The sequence below is a fragment of the Ochotona curzoniae genome, unplaced genomic scaffold (genome assembly GCF_017591425.1).
Source record: "Ochotona curzoniae isolate NIBS_2020 unplaced genomic scaffold, NIBS_Ocur_1.0 contig_3498, whole genome shotgun sequence".
Taxonomy (NCBI): Eukaryota; Metazoa; Chordata; class Mammalia; order Lagomorpha; family Ochotonidae; genus Ochotona; species Ochotona curzoniae.
This window is the reverse complement of record NW_024465885.1, coordinates 12,016,583-12,032,843: the sequence shown is the minus strand read 5'-3', so window position 1 is coordinate 12,032,843 and position 16,261 is coordinate 12,016,583. Positions and strand designations below refer to the sequence as shown.

Here is a 16,261-nt window from a genome sequence, read left to right as displayed (position 1 = left end):
TTAATTAAAGTATCTTAATACTCCAGGTAAAAGTAATAGTTTAAATGTATTCAGCTTAAAAACCAACTTATGATTCCATACCCGATTCATATTGACTCTAGAATGTTTCCATATCAGTGCTATTTTTTCAGAAGTTAACTAAAACCTTACATTCATAAGGATATGGACTCATAAAATGGTTAAAGTTAATGAGATCCTAGGAACAAGTTCTTACAGTATCTTGCATCATCACCTTGAAGTCTTTTAACACTGACTTCTTAATTAGAAAATCAGAGTTACACAGAAAAAGGGAGAGAGATCTTCCCTTATTGCTTCACTCCCCAGCTGGAAACACCAGCTGGGTTAGGGGCTGGCGGAAGCCAAGAACCAGAGCTTCTCTTCATGTGGGTAATAGAGGCCGCCAACAGTCATCTTCTGCTGCTTTTCCAAAGCCATTAACAGGGAGCTGAAAGGAAGGGGAGCTGCCAACAACTCAGGTAATGACTTCACCATAAATATTTTCTTAAAAGCCTATTATACTAGTTGCTCCTGAAGGGAGCAAATGGATGGCAAAGGAGGAAAATGTGGGAGGGTATTCACTATATTTCCTTTAGTATCTTTAAATTTCTTGCATCATATGACTACAACAGCTATCCCATTAAAACTAAAAATTATTAAGGACTAATTGGTACTGAAAATCTCATATATTTCACCTACATCAACTCAATAACAGTAGTCATGCTATTTGGTTAATCCTTTCAAAACTGCTGGATTGAGCTAAAAATAACTTTTTAGATTAATAATAATAATCTACTTCCAAATAATTATATGTTAATATATTAAGTAATATATTAATAATCTGTTTCCAAATATTTATTCCTTTACCTTCAATGATATTGCAACAGTCAAAAAAGAAATTTCAAAAAATCCAAAATTTTTTCCAAAATTTAACATTTTACACAGTAATGTCATAACCACTTTTTGCACTGGCAAAATTTGTTAAAGGGAAAAAAAAGCTAAAAACATCAATTTCTATAATCTTGTTACTTACTTGGTTCAGCTGAATTCAATGACTGGTTTCCATCACTGTGATCACTTGGAGTAGACTTTTCTGTTGTATTTAACTCATTCTCAGCCTTCTCAATGAGGGAAGAAATCCCCACGGAATCATTGGAAATAGAGTTCTCAGAAGATTCAGAGATTGAACTGGCAGAAGCAGGTAGGGGAACATCACTCAAAGATAATTCCTGACCATTCAGTGCAGAAAGTTTAGTAAAATCATTTTCTGTAGGTTCAGGTGCAATATCTTCAAACAGTTTTTGGTCCTGATGATAGCTTTCATTTGACGTGCCCAACTCTGTGGATACTGTTGAGTCATTTTCTTGTTCTTTCTGAACATAGATAAACGCATACAAAATTTAGAATTTCCAAATTTGGCTTGCTTAAAAGACTTTTTTGAGGTCTAAGTTCTTAACAAATAATATAAAAGAAAAACATGTCATCTCTGTAACTAAATGGATAAAGGAAAAATACATGTTTATCATACATTATGTTTTTCAGCATATGAGCCAGTCTCTCTCCTTTGATGCCTAAACAACTTTTTAAAATGTGATATGCTCCCCATTACAAGTGATTCAGATGTCTCCCATGACCTGTTAAATATTTTCAACATTTTTGTCTTGCAAAAGTAACAAAGCTATGTAACCAATTACTCTAGTTAATACTAGGAAAACGTTTCAAACTTTACATCATAACAATATTAACAAGCCAACATTGGAGCATAATAGGTTAAGCCACTGTCTGGAACACCAGCATACCATATGGGTGGTAGTCTGAGTCCTGAATGATCTGTTTATGATCCAGCTCCCTTCTAATGCACCTGGGAAAGCAGTGGAAGATGGTACAAATCCTTAGGCCTCTGAAAACATACTGCAGACCTTTGCCTTGTGTGATGGCATCCCTTGTGGGCACTAGTTCAAGTCCTGTCTGCTCTACTTACAATCTAGCTCCCTAATAATGTGCCTGAAAAACACAGCAGAAGATGAATGAGTCCTTGGGTCCCCACATTCATATGGGAGACCCAGAAGAAGCTCCAGGCTCCTGGCTTTAGACCAACCCAGCTGTAGCCACTGTGTCCATTAGGGAGTGAACCAATAGATGGAAGATCAATCTCACTGTCTCTCTCTATGTGTCTGTCCAAAAAGAAAAAAAACAAACAAAAACCAGAAGCTGAACTGCATAAATAGTATTTGGTCAATGGGGAAAAAGAAAATTCTAAAATAAGTACATCAAACTATTCAGGAAAGATTACTATCAAAGAAGGGACAACTTTTACTCATGACATTTGAAATTTGTTATCTAGAGAGAAACTAGATTCAGGCAGGTTTTAAGTGCAAAGCTAAGAGAAAAACAATAAAGATATCTAATAAAAACTAAAAGATAAGAGAATACTATCTGTCCAGAGTCAACACATTCTTATCATAGCACAATATTATTTCCTATGGCAACTAAATACTTGTACTTACTGAGTGCTCTGCTGACTTAGCTGAAGAAGTAGAAGAATTTTGAGAATCAGAAAGATGACTTCTAAGTCTTTTCTTTCTCTTCCTGGAAATCACAGTGGGTTCCATTTTTGAATCAGAATATATAACATCCTTGTTTTTGCTTCCCTCTTCAAGACAATCACAGCCTCTACAGGCACTGTTAAAGTCTTAAAAAACAAGAGGTATAAATATGGCCAAAAGTACAGGAAGACTCCCTTTTAGATATACACAAAGAAACATTGTCAAAATTGCTATTATACATCCAAAGATCATTAAAATAGAAGTCTGCTATTAAATTTTCATGCTGACACTGGATAAACATACAGAAATATCCTGCATTAGTGCATATATAACACAAGCAAATGTTCATGATACAATATATATGATGGAAATTCATAGAGAGAATTATTTTCAAGCCAAGTTGCCATGAATGGATTTGACTCTAAGCCAAAACAAACAGAAAGATTCATAAAATCCGAAAAATTCACATCTCAAAAGTCTTGATGATCTGTTTTGATTTTATAAGCCAGTTATTTCTTAAAATGCTTCTTTCTCTCTCTCTCTCATGTATACACACACTAAAGATGGAAAGACACTATAATTATGAAGAGAAGAGAGTTGAGTGCTCCTTCTTTAACAGTAGTCAAAAGCAGTCTCTGGTAGTTTGCCATGACACAAAATAAAATCATTTATACCACTGTCAATTTGAGTTCAGCCATCACCTGATACAACAGCATCCCACATGTGAGCACTAATTCAATTTCTGCCCAGTTGTCTTCCAATTCAGCTCCCTGAAAATGTGCCCAAGAAAGCAGTAGATAATAGCCAAAGTACTTGGGCCTCTTGTCAACCACGTGGGAATTCCAGGGGCCAAGCCCCAGAAAGGCCCAGCCAGGCAATTATGGTCATTTGGGGCATGAACCAGTAGTTACAAATGATTCATTCCTTCTGTCTTTTTCTCTCACTCTCATTCTGTCTTTCAAACAAATAAGAATAACCTGCCAAAAAATAGCCAAATACAGTCTCTAAACACAAATAGTACAGTAGAAATAATGATTAAAAATGAGTTTAAGGGTTAAGATGCTACTTAGGGGATGGCATGGTAGCCTAGTGACTAAAGCCTTTACCCTGCATGCACTGGGATCCCGTATGGGCACAGGTATGTGTCCCAGCTGCTCACTTCCCATACAGTTCCCTGCTAGTGGCCTGGAGAAGCAGTCAAGCACAGCAAAAAGCCTTGAGACTCTGCATGCATGTGGGAGATGCAGAGAAGCTCCCTGCATATTATACAGGTAAACTTAATATGGTACAAAAAGAAAGGAAGAATCTGAGTCCTGGAGGGGATGGGAAGCAGCTTTGGCTGCCCAGCCTAGGTCATTTGGCTTGCATGCATGGTAGAAGACAGGCCCCTGAGCCACAGAGGGCACAGGGAGCAGCCCAAGTTCGGCTTCCCAACAGCATGCTCAAGGGAACTTTGATATGTTTGCTTGCAGAGGGCCCAGAGGATGGTACAAGCATGGTGTGCGGGACCGGAGGACTCACATCCAGGTGAAGAATGATTTCTGAGGGACTTCCATCAACAAGGCCACTGTACTTGCAGCTAGGCAGGAGGACTGAGACCAGAGGCTTGAAGGGAAGAAGCTAAAGAACCTTTATGGGTCAGACCAATGCACCGGCCCATGTGGAACACCTGAGCACGGCTAGTTAACATCAACTACCACTGACACCCACTCACTATTGTACAATAAAGCTAGGATTGTGGGCCTACCTGGCAGGACTAGATCTCAGTACCTACCAGTGACAGTCGAAACAGAGCATGGATAATGTTAGGCTGGCCATGATACTAAAAATCATGCGAGAGAACCAGCACTGGGGGCAGATTATGTGGGGGCTACATGAGCCCACCCATGTAGAACTGCAATTTCCACTGGTTTGCTTAAGAGCTGGTGTGGGTGACAGACTAAGCCAGGCATGACCATGGAACCTGTTGGGGGCACTGACCATTTCCTGCCCTGTGATTGGCCCTTTGCCCTGATTGGTGTGCCTTGGTTCTCTTTAAGTTGATTGGTCAAGTTTGACAGTTAAGCGGGGGGCTTGGCGGGGGAGGGGCTGGAGCGTAACGGATATAACGGTGATAAGGGACAACGAACAACGGTCACGACGGGACGGAGGAGCAGAATAAAAGCGCCTTGGAGACTCTCTCAAGTGTCGGGTGATTTCTTCCGCGGGACGGGAGGACCCCCGATATTTGGTACCGTGACTCAGATAGAATATACCTGGTGCTGTGACTCGGATAGAAGATAACTGGCGCTGTGAATCGATAGAAGTCAGCTGGTGAACACCAGGAAGGTAAGCTGAGCAGATCGCTCAGGGAGCCGCTTAGAGCGGGGAATTAGTTACAACTGAGCTTTTTGCTCAGGAAGCCGCAGCAGCGGGGGGCCCATTTAAGCTGAGGTTTCAGGTTACCTCAGGGAGCCGCTGATAGCAGCGGGGACGTGCACGTCAAGTTCGCGGATTAGCGACGAGCCAAGTTCGCAGGGTAGCGACGAGTGGAGTTAGTCAAGTTCGCGGGTAGCGACGAGTCAAGTTAGTCAAGTTCGCGGGTCGCGACCATTAAAGCTGGGTTTGCCACCATTCAGGATCGCGGTTTGCCGCCATTCAGGATCGCGGTTTACCGCCATTCAGGACCGCGGTTTGCCGCCATTCACTATCGTGGTTTACCGCCACTCACGATCGCGGTTTACTGCCACTCACGATCGTATTTAACACCCATTTACGATTGCGTTTACTGCCCATTCACGATCAATCGCGGTTTGCCGCCATTCAGGGTCGCAGTTTACCGCCATTCAGGATTGCGATCTAGCGCCCATTCAAGTTCGCAGTTAACGATCAATTTCGCCATTTGACAATCATCCAAGTTTGCAGGTTAGCGACGATCAGCGGTGTTAGAAATATGGGCAATTTAACTTCTTCAGCGCGCATGCAGCCTTTATTGTACAAACTGCTGATGGTGCTGTTGTTTTTGCAAACGGTGCAGAGGATCGCACCGTGGTTTCTGGAGGAGGATCTTTTGATCCTGCCACAATGGGAACACTTAGGCAGAGACTTAGCTAGGGCAGAACAGCAGGAGCCCCTCCCTCCAGGAACGGTCAGGTTCTGGACATTGATTAAGTTTTGCCTGACAGATGGCACTGATAAATTCAGAGGAGTATACAGGAAGGTGAGAAAGTCTTATGGAAACGCAAAAAAAAAAAAAAAAAAAAAAAATCAGAATGGATGGTTTAAAGACGCTTAATGATTTCCAACAGGTACTGGAGTATACTAATTGGATCCAACCATATTTATGTATTATTTGACAATGCCAAAATTGTGTCCCATTTTTATCCCAGCCTTGCTTTGGGGTTAATCCCCGTGGTCTTATGCCTAATCATATATGGCAGATGGATATTACCCATGTTCCCAGTTTCTTTTGTTCATGTCTCTATTGATACCTGCTCTGGGGTTCTTTATGCCTCAGCTCATACAGGGGAAAAGGTTCAAGATGTTATATCTCACTGCCTTCAGGCTTTTGCAGCCTGGGGAGTCCCCCAGTGTTATAAGACTGATAATGGACCTGCCTATGCAGCCAAAGCATTTGATAAATTTTGTTCTGAATTTGCAATTAAACACTCTACTGGCATCCCATATAATCCCACAGGCCAGGCTGTGGTAGAGCGTGCCCATGCAACTCTCAAAGCATTATTAATAAAACAAAAAGGGGGAGTAGGAGCCACCCTATATCCCAAAAGTCCTAAACATCAATTGGCTTTAGTTACTTATATTTTTAACTTTTTGATTCTGGATTTGGATGGCCATTCTGCTGCCGAACGCCACACTGTTGGCGCAGGCCCCTGCAAAGATTGGGTGATGTGGAAGGATGTTTTAACAAAACAATGGATGGGCCCGCATCCTGTCTTACGACGGACGCGAGGAGCGGTTTGTGTTTTTCCGCAGGATTCTGATGGACCGGTGTGGGTGCCAGAACGTTTGACGCGAGTGATAAGAAAGCCGGAGCAAGATGAACCTGTGGACGTGGTGGATGCTGACCAGCCTGATGTTCATTCAGATACCGAGAGGAGACAACCAGAATCTCCAGCTAAAACTGCACCATAAAAGGTGTGCAGCAAATATTGACTCGCTGTCTAGGGCCTTGGAAATGGCCCCCAGAATGGACTGCTGTCAAAGTACTGTGACTCCTAGAAGAGTAGCACCTGATCTTGCTGTGACCAATTTATTTCCTACCTGTTCAAATTGTGCCTTTGTGGGGTATAACTATATATATGGTAACCCTGTTCAATCTGTTTCTGCTCAGTCTTGGAATGTCTGGGTACTTTGCACTAATAGGGGTGGGTGTTCAGATATATCAGCTTTTGCATTTATTGATAAGGTAGTGATAAGAAATTGTAATTATAGTAGTAGTAGTTCTAGAATATGGGAAGAAAATGTTAAAGTTAATTGCAGTTGTTATGTTATCTATAATGCTATTTATGTATGTATACAAACTCCATTTATGTTTATTGTTAATTGCTCTGTAGTTAAGTGAGCCCTTAACCAGTGTTGGAATGGCTCTGGCACTGTGGTGCTGGTACGCATTCCACAACTTATTTCCATCATATGGGGACCTCCTGTGTGCTTAGTCTACCTGGAATGTGTGTCACTCCCTCTATTGTCACCAATGGTTCCCGAGCACTGAATTTGTCCAGAGAATTATCCGCTACGCTATCCCCTAGTGGAAGCTGGTCCATACGACAAAAGTAGAGATTGCCATAGTAAAGCAATGGACAAATTGCATACTAAAGGATCTTTCCTTTGCACACCAATGGGCTGGTATAGTAGCCATGGGCCTTATATCATTCTTTGGGGTCTGTGGATGCTTCATCCTTGAGCACAGCGTCAGCAGCAGTAACAGCAGCTGCTAATGCAAGCTGTGCTTGCCCTTCACAACAGAGAATCCCCAGAAGTCTGGCTAGGCATGCTGGACCGGTAGCCAGAGACGGGTAAGTATCCGATACGGCTTCACCAACCTAAGACAGGCGCCACATTCCTAGCCATGTGGTTAGCCCATGACAGGTAAAGGGAGCCCAAACTCGGAACACCTAAGACAGGCACGGTCCCTTGCTTAATAAAACAAGAAGGGGGAGCTGTTGGGGGCACTGACCATTTCCTGCCCTGTGATTGGCCCTTTGCCCTGATTGGTGTGCCTTGGTTCTCTTTAAGTTGATTGGTCAAGTTTGACAGTTAAGCGGGGGGCTTGGCGGGGGAGGGGCTGGAGCGTAACGGATATAACGGTGATAAGGGACAACGAACAACGGTCACGACGGGACGGAGGAGCAGAATAAAAGCGCCTTGGAGACTCTCTCAAGTGTCGGGTGATTTCTTCCGCGGGACGGGAGGACCCCCGATAGAACCCTCATGGGTACTGGAATTGGGTACAGGCCAATGTCAGAATACACCCAATGGTGTAGCTGAGGCAGCAGAGTTCTATGGGACGTATTGAAAAAGGGCTCCAGAGGAGTCAGAGGGCCTCTCACCCAGGGTGCACTCTTGCCCCCAGTGAGTCCTTTGATGTGTTTTCATGCTTCCCTGATATATGGCGAACACCTGTGCTTAGTTAGCCAATTATCCTAGATGAAAGTAGTGTTCCTTATCAATATCTCATACCAATGGTGCTTTGATCCTGGTGCCTTGGTAGCTCTCCTGGAACTCCCTGCTTACACACATGTGACACGAGTTGTAAATCAAACGTGATAATTGTAACTGATGTCTGAGCTGAACTATGATGAAGTGTTGCTTTGATGAATGTATATAAACTGCAACCCTGGAAATAAACTTTATCAGTTGTCTAAGAAAGCACTATCGCCCACCTCCCCATTTTTCAGTTGCATCTCCTTCCAAGAAACCTGCAAGGTAAACTTGCAAGCTAAGCTGATCCAGCTACAACACCCACAGACACACCCAAGAACAATGTGTGGAGGGCAGGGCCACAACATCCACCATCTCAAACAGGTTGGGATGCAAGGGCAAGACTATGCCCCATAAGGGCCTAGTACCCACTGTGAGATCTGGGTCTGAGAGTGGGCATGGTGGGGAAACTTAGGAACTCCCCTGCTGGGACACAGCTCCTGTTGGGGAACACATAATTCAGGTCTAGGTGCTGATCAGGCTGGTCAAGGTAGCTCCACCTGGCAGCAAGTTTGTGGGTTGATTCTGGAGGGAGGTAGACCAGACAGGTCCAGGCCAAACCTTAGTACACTCACATGTGCAGGAGCCGCACAGGAGTGCGGGTCATGCTGGGTTAGGCTATCACACAATACAGTTTATATAAGCCAGGGATGGGAGCATAATGGGCAGGGCTAGGCTACAAAACCACCAGTGAGAGCTGAGACTGGGGACGGCATAACAGGCAAGGCTGCAGCATCCAATGGCAAAGATCAAGTTAGGCAATAAGTTATGCCTAGCTGTGTCAGAGCAGCCACTACACATGCAAGACATGTGTTTGAGAACATGCCTGGTTGTGGAGCTAAGGGGATGCCAACTGCACTGTGCTTCCTACTGGTGAACATGAGAATCTGACTGGGCGTGGCACAATGGGCTGGACATGGCTGCAGTATCCCTTGGCATAGGTGTGGACTGGGCCTGGAGTATGCCAGGCTAATCTCTAGTGCCCACTGGTGCTCGAGAAAGCCAAGATGGGTATCGGATGGGCTGGACTAGGTCTCAGCATCCGCTGAACTATATGAGAGCTGTATGTGGACATAAACCAGGTGTGGCTGGGCTGTAGCACACAACAGCAAGAACCAGAATGGCTGTGAGCCAGATGGGTAATACCACTGTTCATACCAGACAGAAGGTGGACTAAGTCAGTCTAAGCCAAAAAAACTATCAGTTTGGGAAGAACTGCCACTGTGAGGAGATCTGCTAGAGTAGAATGGGAAACTTGTTTGTCAGGATCGAGTCCCTGCAAGCGAACACCAAGAACCAAGGCAAAGAGCAGCCTGGCCAACATCAGGTTAAAGTACTAGTTGGCATAAGTGTGGGCCAGGTCTAGGGGCTGGTCAGGCCAAGCTAGTTCATAACACACACTGGCAGATCTGAGAACCAAGATGGGATGCAGTACAGTCCGCGTCAGGCCAAAACACCAGCCAGTTCACATTAGGGCCAGGACTAGTTGCTGGCTGGGCTGGGTTATACTCTGTAGCATCCACCAGCATGAATTGGAACTGAGGACAGTGAGTTAGGCTATGTCAGACTAGACCACAGCACCCATCAGTATACGTGAGATCCAAGGGGAGAGGTGAAAGCATGGTAGGAGAGCAATGCATGCTCCCCTCTGGCCACTGTTCCCACTTGGCTAACCAGGCCTGGCAGTGCTATAGCAATTGTTGAACTATGAACTGTGTTAGGGGAAGGGCAAGGCATAACTAACCATCTATATCCACTGGTGCATGCTGGGCAGAGTTAAGTGCAATCTGGTTTGGCTTTACCACAGCTGGGAATGCAGGCAAATTCTGTCAAGCCCAACTGTATAAACACCTGAAGAGTGCAAAATCCAGGAATCAGAGTGGGCTGATGGGCTGCAACTCCCACTGCAGAGCATGAGAACCAGTGCTAGAAGAGGGTCCAGCTAGATAAGCTGTGTGCCGGCATGAGTCTGCGCTGGATAGTGGGGTCAGTTGAGTTGAACTAGGCTCCAACATCCACTGATGTGCATGAGAGCTTAATGGGATATGGATAGACCGGATCAGTCTGCTGTACAGACTGGCAAGCACAGGAGCCAGGGCTGGGGAAGTCCTGGTGGAACTTATCTGAGTTGCTCTGACTAGGCTGCAGTTCCCACTGGTGTATGTGAGAGCTGAGTGTGTTTGGCTGGGTTGGGCTGAGCCACAGCATCCATTGGCTGATGTAAGAGACGGGGCCGGAGACAGAACTGACCCAGCAAATGAAACTTCCAGTGTATGCGTAGGCTGATGTGGGTGATGGACAGAGCCAGACCTCGTCCTGCCAAGCACACACAAGACTCAACCTCAGATGAAGTTTCTTTGGGGATTCCCCCAACTGAACCACTGGACTCAGAGCTCCAACCATGGGGAGAATTGCAGGATCTGTGGTCTGACCGTGGAGTGCATGTGTCAGAACCTGGCCTCTCCTAATGGCTAAGATGGTGCAGTGGTTGGCATGCCCAGATGCACATGGAGGATACAGCAATCCATTGGAGCCTACACAGGACATGTTGTACCACAGCAGAGGAAAGAGAGCAGAACAAATGGAGAACTCTCCCAGACAAGCAGTGACAGCAAATATCTAGGGGAATGGAGACTTTAAGGTGGACTACATCAGCCAACGGAATTTGGAAGGATTTTATCATCCTTCAGTCGGTGACATCGACATAATTTCAGAACTATGGAAACCACCTGAGCAAAACCCTCGGGGATGCTCCATATTGGCAACCCTTATATGATATTAGGTGGTCATTCCCCATCCCATGTACTGAGGCAGTTGCCAAGATAGGTACAGCTTCTCCCCTTCTCTTTCTCCCCTCCCCAGACACAGGAAAAAGTAAAAGAAAATTTGACAAAAATGGTCTCACCAACTTTCATCTAATCCTCTATCCTTCCCACACTGATCAACTATGTAAACATCATCAAAAAAAGTTTTTTAAAAAGGAACAAAAAAAGAGAGAGAAAGAAAGAAAGGTACAGTTAGGGTGGCCTTGTGGAATAGGTAATAAACAAACGCTTGTGACATTGGCATCCCACAGAGGTACAGGTCCAAGTTCAGTTGTTCCACTTTCAATTCAGCTACCTATTAATGGCCCAGGTAAAGCAATGAACACAGCCCAAGTGTTTGGCCGCTGCCACCCACATGATACACCAGATGAAGCTCCTCATTCTGGACTTCAATCTGGCTGAGAGCTGAATCATGTGGCCACCTGAAAAGTGAACTAGCAGATGCAAGATCTCTCTAACTCTGACTTTCAAATAAATTGATATTTCTTGAAAAAAAAAAAAAACAAATGGTACACCTGAGATTTAATTCAGAATTCTCATTTACGTATGAATTTATGTTAAGCAATCAGTATTAGACAATTATCTATATATCAGAGAACCAACATTAAGTTCAAAAATAAAGGTTCAATAAATGTTTCTTAAATATGCTTTTTCTACCAGGAGTACCTTCCAGGATACTAAAAAACTTTTATCAGGGCCTGGCGCGATGGTGCAGTGGTTAAGGTCCTCGCCTTGAACGCCCGGGATCCCATATGGGCACCGGTTCTATCCCAGCAGCCCCGTTTCCCTTTCAGCTCCCTGCCTGTGGCCCGGAAAAGCAGTCGAGGACGGCCCAAAGCTTTGTGACCCTGCACCTGCGTGGGAGACCCAGAAGAGGCTCCTGGCTTCGGACCGGCATAGTATCGGCCGTTGCACTCACTTGGGGAGTGAATCATCAGAGGGAAGATCTTCCTCTCTGTCTCTCCTCCTCTCTGTATATCCGCCTTTCCAATAAAAAAATAATAAAAATAAATCTTGGGCCCGGCGTGGTGGCGCAAGTGGTTAAGTCCTCGCCTTGCACGCCCGGGATCCCATATGGGCGCTGGTTCTAATCCAGGCAGCCCCGCTTCCCTTCCAGCTCCCTGCCTGTGGCCCGGGAAAGCAGCAGAGGACGGCCCAAAGCTTTGGGACCCTGCACCCGCGTGGGAGACCCGGAAGAGGCTCCTGACTTCGGATCGGCATAGCATCGGCCGTTGCGCTCACTTGGGGAGTGAATCATCGGATGGAAGATCTTCCTCTCTGTCTCTCCTCCTCTCTGTATATCTGCCTTTCCAATAAAAAAAATAATAAAAATAAATCTTTAAAATAAATAAATAAATAAAATAAAATAAAAATAAATCTTAAAAAAAAAAACTTTTATCATACAGTTTTCCCTGACAAATGTCTAACATTCCACTGTGACATCTAGACAAAACAATTACTCCCTTCATATGTGTGAGTGCCACATCCATAGATTAAACCAACCACAGGTTGAAAATGTAACTAAGAGCTATGATGGTTGAAAGAGTAGTGAACAAAGACTTTTTCCTTGTCATTATTCTCTAAACAGTATAATGTAACAACTATTTTCATAAATAATACAATAGCTATTTATATAGCGTTCACATTGTATAAGGTATTATAAATAATCTAAGGATTATTTAAAGCATTTCAGGAAATGTACATAATAGATGTTAAAATACTATATTAATTTATTAAGAGTATCATTGGATTTGGAATTTACTGGTATTCTGGAACTAAGCTTCCATAAATATTAAGGGAAAACTATACATAAGAGCATAAATGTGAAGTCTTTTTTTATTAACAACCTACTCAACCTAGAAAACATGAGAGCGCTCAAGATTTTCTTGATAGTATCTGAACTCAGCCTGGTGATACAAATAATTGAATTTTTATTTGAAAGTTTATGATTTCAGGAAAAGTACCACTATTAAAATAAATTCTTGGAGCCAGCACAGTGGAGCAGCGTACTAATCCTCTACCTTGTGACACCAGATCCAAAAGGGGACCAGCACTTGTTGGGCTACTCCACTTCCCATTCAGCTTCCTGCTTTTAGCCTGGGAAAGCAACCCCTTACCCACGTTGGAGACCTGAAAGAGACTCCTGGCTCTTTGTCTTCAGATCAGATCACCTCAGCTCTAGCTATTGCAGTCACTTGGGGAGTGAACCAGCACATGGAAGATCCTCTCTATTTCTGTAACTCTGCCTTTCAAATAAAAATCAATCCTAAAAGAAAAATTCTTTCATTCTGTGATGACAGTGACTAACTGAGAGCTTATCTGTACAAACTCTAGGTGCTTTTCCAAAGACCTCCCTTGTAAGTTTTAGCTGGTTTCATGCAAATGAAAGTTAGTATTTTTCCTTTTTTTAATCCTTATTTTTTATTTTTTATGCTATACTTCCCTAGATTTAGGGATTTCCCCCTTCTACCTCCTGTTTTAAATTTTTCTTTTCTAATAAAAAGACTACCAAGCCATTTAAATAATTGTGTTATTAATGATGTAGAAACATTTTTACATTGTGCTATTAATGGATCTTTGTTGCTTGTGAATAACTTAGAAGATCACTCAGAAATGAAATATATCAATTCAATTAAAGCTGTCAATAATTCAAGGAACTACAGTCACCATATTCTTATTGCATCAACCTAACTCAAATTTGATACCTTTTACCTGTTATTTTTACCCCTCCCGGCCTCTAGTATCACTATTCCCAATAATCCAGTACATATTTTATAATAAAATAGAAGGAACTCCAAGTTCCTTCAAGCATAAAATTATGTCAAAGAAGGAAAAATGATCCCGATGGTTTGATCAAGACACATTGTACACATGTATTAAAATGTCACACTATAGCTCGAAGACATGTATAACTATTGTTAAAAGAATTTTTAAATAATGCAAGACTCCTAAAGATGTTAGTTTCACAAATTACTAATGTAGCAAAAAAAATTCTAATACAGATTTTAGTAAAATATTTTCAAATCTTGGAAAACAAAAAGAAGAGAAGTTATCAGACCATCAACCCTTCATGTAAAGAGGCCTGACATGAATTTTCAAAAGTCTGGAATGTATTTACCTTCATATTTGCTAATAGTGGCTTGTTATGGTATCCTCCTAGAGTTGAGAGAAATCCTAATGAATACAGAATGTAGTTTATGGTAGGAGAGTAAATAATAGGAAGCTTACATTAAAATTTAATCAGCAATATTATCAATATTCATAAAACACTCTAAATAGTGAAATTGAACTTTTTGCCTTATAACTTTATCTCCAGCCTCCCTCCCCAAATCCAAAAAGTGACACTCAAAACTAACTTTTGCTATTAGCAAAAAAAAAAAATTCAAGAGATGTATATACAGAAGGGAAAACTATACATAAGGGTACATTCAGAATATTTAGAATATAAACAACCTTCCACAAGTTTAGCAATTTTCTTTGTGTTCAATAATTTTCTTAGTGTTGATAATCTCATCACTTAGTAGTGTCCTAACAAGGAAAGGTGGAAGAATTATCCCTTAAAAACTACTACAAGCTCCAAAAGCAAAAATTCAAATTCCAACAACTTTCTAAGGTTCACAAACCTTTAAGCTGAGTATCAGACATTACTAGAGAAATGCCATCTTCATCTCTCCACTCTTCTTTAGTGTGCACAGACTGTTTTACAGAAATTTTATCTACTGTCTTACATGGTTCCAAACCCCTGCAAAACAGAATTGAATTATACTCAATTCTAATAAAGCATAAGTGAATTTTGAAGCCAAGGCATACATTCAAAATAAAAATCCAAGGAAACAAATACAATCCAACATTACAAACCACACAATATGCACAGAAAAAAAAATACTGAACTCAAGAGATCAATAACTTCTTGTCTAAGCTTTTTTTTATTTTTATTTTGAATTTTTATTGGAAAGTCAGGGAGCTGGATGGGATGTGGGGCCACCAGGATTAGAACAAGCATTCATATTGGATCCACCTATGCTGCTTTTTTTTTAAGATTCATTTAATTTTATTGTAAAGTCATATTTATAGAGAAAGGAGAGAGGCAAAGAGGTAGATCTTCCATTCATTGATTCACTCCCCAAGTGGTCACAATAACCAGAGCTGCGCTGATCTGAAGCTAGGAACCAGGAACTTCTTCCAGGTCTCCCACACAGGTGCAGAGTCCCAAGGCTTTGGGCTGTCCTCAACTGCTTTCCCAGGCCACAAGCAGGGAGTAGATAGGAAGTGGTGCCGCCGGAATTAGAACTGGTGCCCATATGGGATCCCAGAGCATTCAAGGTGAGGATTTTAGCAGCTAATCTATCATACCAGGCCCCCATCTATGCTCTTTTAATTTCCCATTTACCTTTCAGGTGAACAAACCAAATGAGCAAGTGCCTAATTTTACACAAGTATTAAATTAGTCAAAGAAATTTAAAATGACAAGTATACAAGCATACTGATACTCAAACCTATGTGCAAACAATTATAAGCAAAAGTTGATTGTTACTATATTTAAAGCTTAACCCAAGTAACAAAAGATAAGCACAAATTGAAGCTTGGATTGTGATTACAAATTTTACCTATAACAGTGATAATATCTAAAGTGCTAATTAAAGATTTAAAATAAAAGATTGAGAGAAAAAACTTTGGAACAATAAGCACAACATCATTGTTCATTTTAAAAATTCAGAAATATGGGGCCAACATGCCAGCCTATCAAGCTAATCCTCCACGTGCTATGCCACCTTTCCATATGAGATACTTCCCTTGAAACAAACAAACAACAAAAAAACTATGTAATAGTGCTTGATTTTCTAACACAATACACAGTGAAAAGAAAAATTTTTTTCACCTCTAATCTACTCTATGACTTCTATGGTTACAGAATAAAGGTAATACAATACAGAATGTTTATAAATCAATACTTAGCCAAAGATTTATTTTTATTTGAAAGGCAAATATAAACACAGAAAGAGAAACAGAAAGATCTTCCATTCACTGGTTCACTCTCCAGATGGCCACAGTTGCCAGAGCTGAGCCAATCCAAAGCCAGGGACGAGGAGTTTTTTCTGTTCTCCTAAGTGGGTACAGAATCCCAAGGTTTTGGGCCATCCTCTGATGCACCCATATGGGATCCCAGGCAGAGGATTAGCCAGTTGAGCCATC

The 16,261-nt window shown here is 42.2% G+C and overlaps 1 protein-coding gene across 4 annotated transcripts in view; it reads right to left on the bottom strand.

The window, feature by feature from the left end:
- Positions 1-16,261, bottom strand: part of SENP7 (SUMO specific peptidase 7) — a 153,039-nt gene that overhangs the window by 55,918 nt on the left and 80,860 nt on the right. For all 4 annotated transcript variants that reach the window (XM_040980558.1, XM_040980557.1, XM_040980560.1 and 1 more), the window contains 3 exons: positions 14,692-14,810; positions 2,505-2,689; positions 1,031-1,370 (listed from right to left, as the gene is read on the bottom strand). In XM_040980558.1, coding sequence (XP_040836492.1) covers positions 1,031-1,370; positions 2,505-2,689; positions 14,692-14,810 — 644 coding nt within the window. The remainder of the gene's footprint in view (positions 1-1,030; positions 1,371-2,504; positions 2,690-14,691; positions 14,811-16,261) is intronic.